Consider the following 12751-nt stretch of genomic DNA (forward strand, 5'->3'; position numbering starts at 1 on the left):
CAATTCTCCATAATCAGCTGTATAGAAATCCATGTTGACTGTCCCTGATACACTCGTATTTCTCCAAATGCTTAATAATTTTTGCCATATTATGTCCTGTAGTAATTTACATATAACTGACTGGCCTTTTTTTCCTAGTGCTTTTCTGTCTTTTTTTTGAAGAAAGACGATATTATTGCTAACCACTTTCCAGCTCTCTACACATTTTCTTTCCTGCAGAATTTTGGAAAATTACAGGCAGAGGTTCTGCTATTTCTTTCCCTGTTTCCTTCAGGATCCTTTGATATTATCCATCAGATCCCTTTAATTTGTATACACTACTTTTAAACAACTTTTTTAGTGCTATTTCCCTATGAATTACCTCCACTAATACACCCACCTTTGGTAGTTGTAATATTTCAATATCCACCTCCTCTGGTAAAAGTGAGACAAAATACGTATTTAATATCTCTGTCATTCTCTTCATCTCCACTGCAAACGTGCCTCCTTCATCTATTAGTAGCCCTATCCTTGCCTTGATTATCTTCTCTCTACAGGCGTGCCTATAGAAACTGTTCTACTGTTCTTTTGTATTTTTGCTAATTTTCTCTCTCAATTCTTTTTTACCATGCTTTACTGATCTTTCCTCTTAGCATTTATTCAGAATTTTTCCTGCTTTTCTTTTTTCTTCTAATGATTTTCCCTGTAAGTTTCAAATTTGATCTAGCCTCTATATCCATGGAACCTCAGCCGTCAATATTCCTATTCTCCTTTACTAAAATGTACTCGTTGTGTTCTTTCCATCTCTTGGTTAAATTGTTCCAGATTTCTGGTTCTACTTACCATTTTGCCTTCCACTTAATCTAGCTGATTCCTTTTTTATTACTATTATTTGCTTTATTCCAGTCAAGTACTCCTGCCCTCAATCTTCCTTTTTCTGTTCTTACACTGAATCTAATTATATTACCGTTGTTGTTTCTCCAGTCTTCCCCAACTTTTAGGTTGGCTACTTACTCTGCTTCTTTACCAAGAACCACATCAAGTGGTGAATCCCTCCTTGCTAGAGAGGCGAGATAGGAACTGAGAAAATAGTCCTGAAAATGCTGTCAAACTAATCTAATCATTTTTACCATGGACATTTCTGTGTTAGAATTCTCTGTCAAAACTGCTGTTGAAGCAGAGCCCATAAACTCTTTTCAAAGGGAATTGGTGTGAAAAAGAGCAATATTAGTGTGAACGAGCAGAAGGGTGGGATTATTCAAAGTAACTCATTAAGGGTGAAAATGACCATGAATCTAGATAGAGAAAATAGCTAGAAGTATCCAGGCATGGATTTCAAAATGGGCGGCACAGTGGCGCAGTGGTTAGCACCGCAGCCTCACAGCTCCAGGGACCCGGGTTCGATTCTGGGTACTGCCCGTGCGGAGTTTGCAAGTTCTCCCTGTGTCTGCGTGGGTTTTCCCCGGGTGCTCCGGTTTCCTCCCACATCCAAAGACTTGCAGGTGATAGGTAAATTGGCCGTTGTAAATTGCCCCTAGTGTAGGGAGGTGATGGGGAATATGGGATTACTGTAGGGTTAGTATAAATGGGTGGTTGTTGGTCGGCACAGACTCGGTGGGCCGAAGGGCCTGTTTCAGTGCTGTATCTCTAAAATAAAATTAAAAAAAAAATAAAAGGGACAATTGTGCTTGACAAACCTCTTAGCATTTTTTGGGAAGAAACAGACATGGTAGATGAGGGAAATGGGACTGTGGATTTGGATTTAGGCCTACAGAAAGTGATGTTGACATGCACAGAATATCACAAAATATTCATGATTTCATTGATATGATGGGAGAATGGGCTAAAAAGTGGGAAATGAAATTCAATGTCAGTAAGCGTGAGATGATACATTTTGCTTAAAAAAAATCCCTGGAATTTTACTCTGAATGGATGCATGTTTGGTGTTGTAAAAAAGCTGAGAGATTTGGGATTCAGGTTCACAGGGCATGAAAGACAAGACCTCAGGTCGATAAGGCCGTAATGAAGCTAATGGATTTCTAGGTTTTATCACAAGAGATGTAGAACATGAAAAACAAAAGATAATGATAAACCTGTATAAAACCTTATTCAGATCTCACAGGGAATTGGGCTCCACACTACAGAAAGAACATTGAGGCTTGAGAGGATACAAAATAGATTCACTAGCATTTTACCTGATATGAGAAAGTACAAATATGAAGACTTGAAAAATGGGATCTTTTCTTTGGAAAAAAATGCAGACTAAGGGGTGAGAGGTTGGAAGTCCTTAAAATTACGGAAGGAAAGGACAAGGTAGATAGAAGCACCCATGAGGGCTCCAGAACAAGGGACCAAATATAAAAGATTAAATGTAAGAGATTTAGAACGGAGATTAAGAGAAATGTCTTTGCACAAGGAATTGTGAGGCTGGGAATTTCACGTCCAGGATCAGCAGTTGAGGCAGAAACGAAGTCAATGTTCAAGATTAGAAAGATGGATAAAAGAGGATGAAGAGATATGGGAACAGGGTGGATAAATGTAACTAGAACTAGTTTCTTGCAAGGAGGGTAAATGCCAACATGGATGTTTGGGTTGAATGTTTCCATGTTATAACTTTTATGTATTCTACGTACTTGCATAAAAAACACTGGCAGGAATTTAATGGACTGAATGGCCTGTTTCTGTGTGTGACATTCTGTCAATATTCACAATACCAATTATGTAACACTTGTTCTTTATTATATGGTACATTTTCTCTTTATTTAGTTTCTGCTTACAAAGCTCATGCTGTTATGATACAATTGAAATCAAAGTATGTTTCTTGTATGTGGTTTCAACAAGCATGAAATGTACTACTGTAATCCATTGTGCAATGCAGCTAATGTGCTTCAAAGAAATAAAACAGAAAAAGGTCATTTACTAATGTACAATCCAATATGAATTTTATTTCGCCCATCTGTCTTTTTTCAATAAACATAAAAACTACAATGTTTTAGCTACTGTACTAAATTACAGATTTATCTATAACAGAGCCTAAGTTGCAGATTTATCTGGATATATCACTGATATTTTCTGTCAATCAATAAAAGCTTTAGCTTTCAGCATGAAAGCAGCTTACTTTGTTACCTCCAGGGATAGCTCTATGTTTTTCTGCCAACGCATTGAGGCCATTAATCTGGTGGCTCTTGATCCATTACCACCCATTGGGCAATGTAACCTATTTAGCTGTGGATAAAAACTGTTTAATGCTTTCAGTTTTTTGGCCTGAAACTACGAAGCACTGTATTAAGGACATGACCCTCAGAAATCTTTATTCAGTTTTGTGAATAACCACTGAGGAAACCCTATCGATCTGCGACATGGTGATGTCTATATTTTCTGCTCCTTTGTATCACCTCTGTTTCTGGGATTTGAAATGTCTGGTTAGCAGATGCTTAGTTTATGCAAGAAAATGTCAGCGGTACCAGATATTTAATAAGTATGTGTTACTTGTATATCAATTCTGTTTAATTATATGCAGGTGGAGGGCATTAATTGGGTTTCATTTGAGCCGATGTAAAGAAAGGGCAGCACAGTGGCGCAGTGGTTAGCACCGCAGCCTCACAGCTCCAGGGACCCGGGTTCAATTCTGGGTACTGCCTGTGCGGAGTTTGCAAGTTCTCCCTGTGACCGCTTGAGTTTTCGCTGGGTGCTCTGGTTTCCTCCCACCGCCAAAGACTTGCAGGTGATAGGTAAATTGGCCATTGTAAATTGCCCCTAATATAGATAGGTGGTAGGGAATATGGGATTAATGTAGGGTTAGTATAAATGGGTGGTTCTTGGTCGGCATAGACTCGGTGGGCCGAAGTGCCTGTTTCAGTGCTGTATCTCAAATAAAATATAACATACTGAAACTGTGGTGTGGTTGAGTTAGGTGGTTTATGCTTGTAGTGTTTCACTCTGTAAATAAATGTTAGACTGAGCAAAGATTGGCTCCAGTACTATCCTTCACCAAATGGCTTTCTGGAATATAACAGCATATACTTTCCAATGTTTGTGAAATTCAAAGTACAGTTTTTTAAATCAACATATAGATGAATCACTTCTTCATTCAGTTAAGATAATGGGGCTGATTTTTGCCTTCATGTATAAATCAATTCTAGTTTAATTTGCACTGCTTTAACATTCAACCGAATCTAAAAGGCAAATAGCATTCAATTTTCTTATTTGCATAATTCTTCTCAATTCCATATGCAAGCTTGGATAGGTCCAAGGATGATGCAAGTAAAAATTATGTGTAAATGAAATTTAAAGGAATGGGAAAATTAAATGGCAGTGTCACAATGGAAGGGAAAAAAAATCAGAGAACTTGTGGAGAATCTTAAAAGACAACTCAACCTATTAATAACCTTTGCCAAAGTTGAAGTGACAGGTGATTAAGACGTGGCAGAAATTTTTTTTAATCGAAATGGAAGTCTGCTGCAGCAAAATGATCCTACAGACAGCTGAAAGAAGAGCTCAGCACATAACCCTCGGTTCGCTGGATGCTAATATTGAAATGGTGCAGCAGGAGCTGCTTGTGGAGAGGGTTGCCCTCTGTGTCACCCCACAGCACCATCAAATGGATCAGCACTGCAACATACCAATAAGACGATGCAGCTTAGTTTCAGGTCATAGCTGACTGTTATGATCCCTGTACATGCACAAATCCTTACAGCACATGTTTCAGCCTGGCATCTGCCTCTCTACTAACACAAATCCCAAGAAGACAGATTTCCAGTTCGTTCCCGAGTAAGTTGCATAAATAGTGGATGGCATCTTGTGGATGTGGCCAAAGATGTGACTTGCTGATCATAACGTGTCTCTGCCCTGCAGTACCATATCAATCACAACATTGTGGCTTTTTGGAAAATCATTTAAGCACAAGGGTTAGTCAACATTCACATTTCATCATGATGTCATGGAGTGGGATATGCTGGTGTAGCTCCGTTTGGAGTGCTGTACCAGTCTCTGCAGATTCAGAGGGCAGAGCACATGGAGCCCTTTACAGGCAGCCTGACCTAAATGATACTCCTCATTAGGCTCCTTGCCTTTCTCTGAACGTAACAGCTTGGTAGATCCCAAAAAATAAAGAAATAATGACAACTGGCATAAAGATCCATGAAAACCTAATAATCCGCCGTTAAAAAAAAGCAGAAAAACATTACAAGAAGATCCCTTTTAAGCTCTAAAATATCTATTTGAGAAATATGTGGGCTTTTTACAGGCACTCCTGCCTGGGGCCTGTGTAGGGCCACTTTCCCACCAGATTTCCATGAAGGTGCTGAACAGTGCCCTTTCCCATCCTCTTCAGTATAGCATAGTGAAGCTCCTCCCTGTCCAGAATGGGAGCTTCAAATATCTGCTGCAGGTCAGACTTTATAATGAGGTCCTAAACGAAGATGCCTCCCATGGAACTTGATTTCCACAGGCACAATGTGCCCCAAATGAGGAGGTAGATACAAAAACATTGCTCCAGTGTCTTTACTCAGTTTCTGAACCAGTAGAATTTTGCTCTGTCATTTTTCGTCTGTTCCTAATTATAGAACAATTAAACCTTTTATAAGATGCCAACCTCAGATAACAATACATTTTAAATAGTTTGTATTTTTTTTTAAGAAACTCATCCTGATAAAGTTCTACAGAATGCCATTATCAGCATAGAATTAGACAGCTATCCATGCAATCACATTGGTAATGGGCAGGTCACCCACACAGGGCCACTTAAAAGATGCAAACTTCAGATGAAGATACATTTAAAATTTTTTTTTAAAGACGCTCATACTAATCGAATTCTACAAAATTTAGACAATGGCCCTTAAATTCCAGGGGATTTTCCCAATCTCCCGTCATAACCTTTCTGGGATTCCTTTGGACCTTCCACAGAAACTGTATAAATGGCTGAAATCACCTGTTATACCATTTCCCTGGGTGCTCCACCAGCCAGCTGCTGAAATTACAGTAGCTGATCAGGAAAGCCCCCACAAACTTCCAAGCCGACGTCTCTTTAATCGTATTTTCTCCGCTTGTTTCTCAGGTCACCCACTGCCAGCTACCATTTCTAATCAAGAGGGTGCATTACGAGTTCCTTTGCCAATATTATTCTGAGAAAAGTGCTAAACAGCCGTCATGATGAGCCCCTGCATGTCACTTGCAAGATTAAGATGTTGATCATTGTTAGAAATTCACATTCTGTCACTGGCTCAACATGCACCACCACACAGTAACGTAGATATTAACTGGGATCAAGATTCATCTGGGTAAGTGTCGGGGCAGGTATCAGAGTGAGGTCTGGCTGGTTTTAACTACCAGGCCTGATTATAATATAATTGGTGGGCCATCCATGCAATCACATTGGTAATGGGCAATTTGTCCACTTTCAGGGCTCGAGTTCCAGGGCTGAATTTTATGAGCCCTCCGGCACAGGGGTCATGGTGGGTGGGGGGTGGGGGCGGAAAACTCTTCAGGGAGAGGCCCGCCATGATCCCGACACCAAGAAGGCCCCGCCGGATTTTACCGGCAGCAGCGAGACCTCGGTGTGGCCTCCCCACGCCCCCCACCGCGGCCTTCATTTGTTCATTTGCCTAGTAAAACTTATGCAAATGCATGCTAATGAACTTACCTGGACCGGATGGCCATCCCACACTGATATTCCGGCTGGTGGCCGGAGGTTCCGTGCCTTCCGATCCCCGTTTGGGGATTCAAGGTGAGACACTGGTGGGAGGGGGAAGGAGTTTAATTTTCAGGTTGGGAGGGGTGTGGGAGCAGGGAAAACTGCTCCGATTGGTTGTGGTGACGGTGGGAAGGGGTTGAGGGTCAAATGTTCTGAAGGTGAGGGGTTAAAGTTTGGCATTTTCCAAAGTGGTTTTTGGGGGGGAAAATGTCAATTTATTAAATGAGAACTCAGTGGGGGTGGAGGGGGGGGGGGGGGGGGGGTGGGGGGGAAGCGGAGAGCGCAATCAAAGATAGATTAAAATTTTCTGCACTTTCTACCAAAATGGCACCTTTAAACATGCAAATGGAAGTGAAGGGCCTGAAGCCCTTTAAAAATGCGCAGTGGCACAGGACGCCATTGCCTGGGATGAAGTGGCCACCCCCTCTACGTCATCGGGGGTGGCCGCTCCACCCCCACCATTTAAATGACCTCCTGTGTGAAATATTGCGGGTGGTCAGCGATGGCCTCTCCGTGCAGGCGGGCCGGCGAGATCAGAGCGCACCACTGTGATTTGTGGCGCGCTCATAAAATTTAGCACCCAATGGGAAACATGCAGAGTCCTGCAATACTCAGGCGTTAGGTAAAAAAACAGTTACTGCATTAAATGGATTTCTCATTCCATACAGAACAAGAAGAATAGATCAGGTCATGTCCACTAGGTAAATTCAAACAGTACTTTGTGGAATAAGGAAAGGGTGTTGAAATTTAAATACAGCAACATTTAAATTTATAAGTATCAGCTCCTGTCTGCAAATAGAGCAAAATTTAATTGTCAACGATTACCCAGTTCATATGAAACAAATTACTGGCTAAGTGCCCCAGTATTCCAAATTTTTGAGTAGATTTATTTGTTAAAAAGTTTACATACTTCTGGTATACAGGTTACATTACACGTTAGTTGCAGTTACAGAGTGAGTGTCTTACAGAGTTTAGTGCATTTGAAAATGTACAGAATCCGAATTTCCCCTAAAAATAAGAGGGACTGGTTGAATTGGAATGGGCGAAGAGGGTGTTAATTCATATCAGACCTCTTCAAATTCAAAGTAACCACTGGCTTTCTGTTTTCACAGAAAAACAGATGGGATCAGGGACTCCAAAAACAAATCCCAGAACTAGAAGCAATAAAACCAGAATTTGACTTATTAGACATGATTTTCCTCTGCCATTCTGCCTGTTTAGTGGCAGCACTGGAGTGGAAAAATTGGGCAGGGTCTCCTTATGCTAGAACATTGTCTACTTTCACATCTGTTCTGGTTTTCTGAAGTAAGTTATGCTGGAGACTGAAAGCACCCACCCAAATAAAGGCACAGTTAACTGAGGTGATAAGATTGATGGTATAGGCTACATTTTTTGTCTTCGTTGTCTTAGCAACGTTGGATGCTAAGAACACCAGAATAGAATAGCTACAGTTGCCCATACCCCCACCGTACCAACAAGCTCCCAAGTGCAAGTATGAATATCAGCTGTAATTAAAAACTTTGCCCAATCAACAACAGGTCATTCAGCCAGGTGAAAATCTCCCCCACTGCCCAAATACACTCAAAATAGTGATTCTGCTGGAAAGGAAAATCTCAGCCATCTCGCTACCCCATAAATCACTGGCCTTCAAAATAACTCAATTGCTACTGAGTAATATAACTTACTGGAGGTCTGTTGACGAGCCAATAGGCCTGCTCCTGGCAATCCAGTACAATACGGTCGGACTTTCTCCGTTGCTTGGCTGCCCTGTTGATTAACATTGATAAGTAGAAATAAATTAATTTACGAGCTTGGCTGTATCTGAATACTCGTGTTACATAGAATTTGCAGCACAGAAACAGGCCATTTGGCCCAACTGGTTTGTACCAGTCTTCATACTCCCCTTGAGTCTCCTCCCATCCTTATTCATCTAATCTTTCTGTTCCTTTCTCCTTCATGTACTTACCTAGATTCCCCTAAAATGCATTGCTATTTGCTAATATAGCAAGCGGAAAACACATCGCCTATCATATTAGGATAGGAAAGTGGCCACTGCCCATGCCTGAAACAGGCATTAGACCCTCTACATGTGCAAAAAGGGGTCCCAATGCCTACTTGAGGTACCCACTTCAAGAATGGTTTGCCCTGAAGAAGCCCACGCCATTGGGGGGGATTGCCTACTCCTTTCAAAATTAGCTTTTCACTTTTACTTACCTGAATGTAGAGCCTGGAAAAGCAGGAGTGCTCTTTTCCGATCACACATTTAAGGAAAGCTCAAAGACACTCCTAACCAGCACTGCACCCCTACCACTGATTGCTACCAATCCTGGATTCCTCTCCAGACTCCTGGAGCTAGATTTTCAATCTGACATCCTAATGCCTGGATCATTTCCGGGTCTCAACCCCGTGCAACATCAGCATCAGTCACGCAACGCGATTTTGAAATGCAAAGGGCCTAAAAGACCCAGGGGCAAGTAGGCGCCCAATTAGCAGCACTGGGAGAGGCCTGGAGGCAGGACCCACTGATGGAGGGCCCTTTGAAAAGGTGAACGGCAGCCATGACTAGGCTTGTTGTTCACTGAAGCAGTGGAACAACAGTATGGCCCAGCACTGGCATGGGCAGGCGTCCCCGGGCGGCAGCATGATGTTCAGGTGCCTCCCTTGAGGCTTTAACAGATGCAGTGGCAGACAGGAGAGATGTTTTGTTCCCAGCGTCTGGAAGAAATCTGTCTAGAGAAACAACGAGGGCCTGGATGGAGGTGGCAATGGAGGTCAGTAGGTGGAGAGTCACCAGAAGGACTTAGGTCCAGTGCAGAAAGCAATTCAAAGACCTGAGAAGGTCTGGAAAGGTGAGTGGCAAGTGACACCCAGGTGACAGGTCTGTAACTCTCTGTACACCAGCACACACATGAGCTGAGCAGACTGGGTGGCCACAGTTCTCCGCAGCGTTGTCAGATCAAGTGGCCAGTTGCATCACTGAGGCAAAGGCAACTCCAACATATGGGACGCAATTGAACAGGGGGCATCACTGAGGAGAGCGACATTTCATGTGGATGTCATGCTGGAATAGGTGAGGGAGGGTAGCCTACTCATAAATCTTTCTCTCTTTATCCTGTGGGAGAAGAAAGCGCATAATTCAAGAGAATTGTTTCGGACGGAAGGTGGTGTGCCACAGCTCTATACTCTGACCCTGATTGAGGAGACTAGGGGTCTTTTACTGCCTTCACCTGGTTTTATTGTAACAGAGTTTGATTTTTAAACATACTGTGTTTTGAGCTCCCCCTTGATGAATCCTTGTTCACCGCTTTCCAATTATAAGACAAAGAAATGAGCACACCAGGTTTTCTTAGGTTTAAAGAAGAAAAGTGAAATCTATTAAACTTACTTAAACTCTAATTCGGTTAACGCCTACAGACACCTGACGCACCCACACTAGTATGCACACGCGATATACATGTGCAAATAGGGACAGAAATGAGCAAAAGAAAAATAAAGCAGAGAGGTTTGAGGCAGTCTCTGAAAGGGGTTTCTTGTTACTGTTTCTGTGTTTCGAGTTTGCCGTAGAGTCTTTGATTGTAGACAGCTCTTACGTTTCGTTGGGGCCTAGTATTCTTCTTAAACCTTATTCACGTAGGAAATTTTTCTTTCTTTGAGTTCATGTGTTTTCAATGGGTCTTCCGTTCCATGTGAAAGAGATGGGAGCAGACAGGAGAGAGGTGTTCTCAGTCTAGGAGCAAACAGCTTTCTGAGTTCAGAATTCTGTGGCCAATTCAAATTTAAAAATCCAACAGCCTGCCAGTCATGTGATTAAACTGGTCTGACCACTTCTTCTGTGTATTGGGGAAGCAAGGACTGGGTCCTTTGTTTCACCACTGTCTCCCAGCATGCAAATGTCTTTCCAGTCAGGGGCCTGGCAATTCCTTGTGATAGGCCCTCTTTTCTTCCCAACAACGATTTTAGGTTTTAGCGTTCATTTGGCGAAATAATGTGTGCCTCAGTCTTGGCAGGGGGTGGTGGGGGGGGGGCTTGCCTGACAACAGATAACCAGGACAAATGGCCCAGAGGGAAGTCTATGAAAATCTATGCATTAAAATTGTATCAATTTATTTTTACTTTGCCAGTAATTGGATCAGCATTGGTAGTGGTGTGCACTTTTGGAATGGGTAATTACCAAACAGCTCCAGGTACAGAGAGAAATGATGTGGTCTGATTATTGACTTTTTTCCATTATCTGCTGTGTCCTCCAGCATGACAGCATTAAACATTCTGCTGGCAAACTGCAGCTAGAAAGTAAATTTCTAAAGCTTCAACAGCACCTGAATAGTACACAAAAACATCGATAACTTTCATTTCATAGTAGCCCTACTAGGTCAAAAAGCTAAGTGTACTAAAAGCAAAACAATGATGTTATCAGAACTGCAGGTGGCCCAGTCTTCCACCTATTGAAGGCCTGACCCATTATCTGCCTTCATTGATTCGAATAAATATTTGCTTTATCATAGGTTCTTATCTCAATATCCACAAGGAGGCGATTAAACACAATTAAAACTTCCAATAAAACAAAACCATCAATTTCCTACACCAGGTAATATTGCTATGCCATGAATAAAGTGAATTTTAGTATCTGTAAACTCTTTAATCTTCCAAACCTGATTTATCCTTACACCCTTCACTCTTATTTCTATCCAGCATTTTGGTGGATAGTGCTTGACCTAATGCTCTCTCCTCACAGCAACCAGCTAAAAAGGAGTAAACAAGTCATTACAGAGGATTTTGAGCACTACTTAAAGGCATGCTCAGCTTTCATTGTTCACTTGCTGCTGGAGTTTGAAGTGCACCTTTGAAACACATTGGAAGACTTTCTGGGCAGTTTGTCAAGAGTTCGCCAACACTATCAACATTTATTCCAGAAATTCTCGGAGGACTTCATCTAAAAAGAATGAGTGCCATGCTACTCTACTTATTGGAGTCACCGAAAGAAAGTAAGTGATTGGTCATAGGCACCTTGCTAGGGGTCTCCCTTGGTCTGCAGGAGGAATGGGAGGAAATGAGGCCAGGCAGAGCAGCACCAGCTGCTGTAGGAGAGAGGGATAGGAGGGTGAGGTGGCATCCTTCCCCTTGCAAGTAGAGGACATCCCTCCCCCTCTGGACCTCCTCCACCAGGACCTCTAGTGCCATATCCGAGAGCCTGTGCATCTTCTCCCTTAATCCCTGAGCCATCCTGAAATGTGCCATTGTGTGTCAGTCAGCACATTCTACATCTTCAGTGAAAGTGGATGTGAGGAGCCCACATATTCTGCTCTATAAAAATTGTTTCTTATCAGCATTTGAATGCTAAACCTGCAGGTATCTGATACAGTGCCTCTAGGTAAGTTCAAATTATGGCAATCAGCAATTAGGCCCGAAATTGCATGCTACAACCAGACTTTTGTGTCTTATGAGTACAGCACCTATTTACTGCCCGTTTTCACCCTTTCAACAAAATAGCCCCCAAGCTTTTTAAAGGGATTCACTGATTTAACATTCACTCTGGTAGATGTCTATACATCAACCACTCTGGGTAAAGGATGGACAATTTCATGATCTCTTGCCTTATCAGGCTCGATCTTCACTATTTTGTATATATGTCCTGGAACAACATCATTTATTTGCTTTTTTCCAATGAAGTATCTAACATGCAGAAAGCCATCTTTATGTTTAAGAATCTCTGAGCTAAGCTATTGTGAAATCTAGTACTATAGAATTTCTGTTTGTCCATTACCGAGTGCGTGCTGTTTCTCCATAGAGAATTTAGGTGTAGGTTGGCAGAGCAAAGCTTAGGGATATGTAAATGTGCATTGGGATGCTGAGGGAGTTTAACCAAAAGCATTGTAAGCTTCCCACTACTTATTCAGCCAGGACTAATAGTAAGCATTAGGGCATTAGCTTGCAGGGTTAACTGGAGTCAAGAGGAAAGAGCCCCAGCCTTCCGTGACTATGCCAGGTTCCATTAATGAGCCAATGTGTTAAAGATTAACAGTGCACTGGATCATCGCGGATATCCCTGTTTCAAATATAAGAATGAGTCTGCCACAGAAGGTA

General features: G+C 42.1%; 1 protein-coding gene across 1 annotated transcript in view; it reads right to left on the reverse strand.

Moving 5' to 3' along the window:
• rgs11 (regulator of G protein signaling 11) overlaps nucleotides 1-12751 on the reverse strand; it is a 145724-nt gene that overhangs the window by 50865 nt on the left and 82108 nt on the right. The window contains exon 8 of the mRNA XM_068056849.1: nucleotides 8356-8437. Coding sequence (XP_067912950.1) covers nucleotides 8356-8437 — 82 coding nt within the window. The remainder of the gene's footprint in view (nucleotides 1-8355; nucleotides 8438-12751) is intronic.

The sequence above is a fragment of the Heterodontus francisci genome, chromosome 24 (assembly GCF_036365525.1).
Source record: "Heterodontus francisci isolate sHetFra1 chromosome 24, sHetFra1.hap1, whole genome shotgun sequence".
Lineage (NCBI taxonomy): Eukaryota > Metazoa > Chordata > Chondrichthyes > Heterodontiformes > Heterodontidae > Heterodontus > Heterodontus francisci.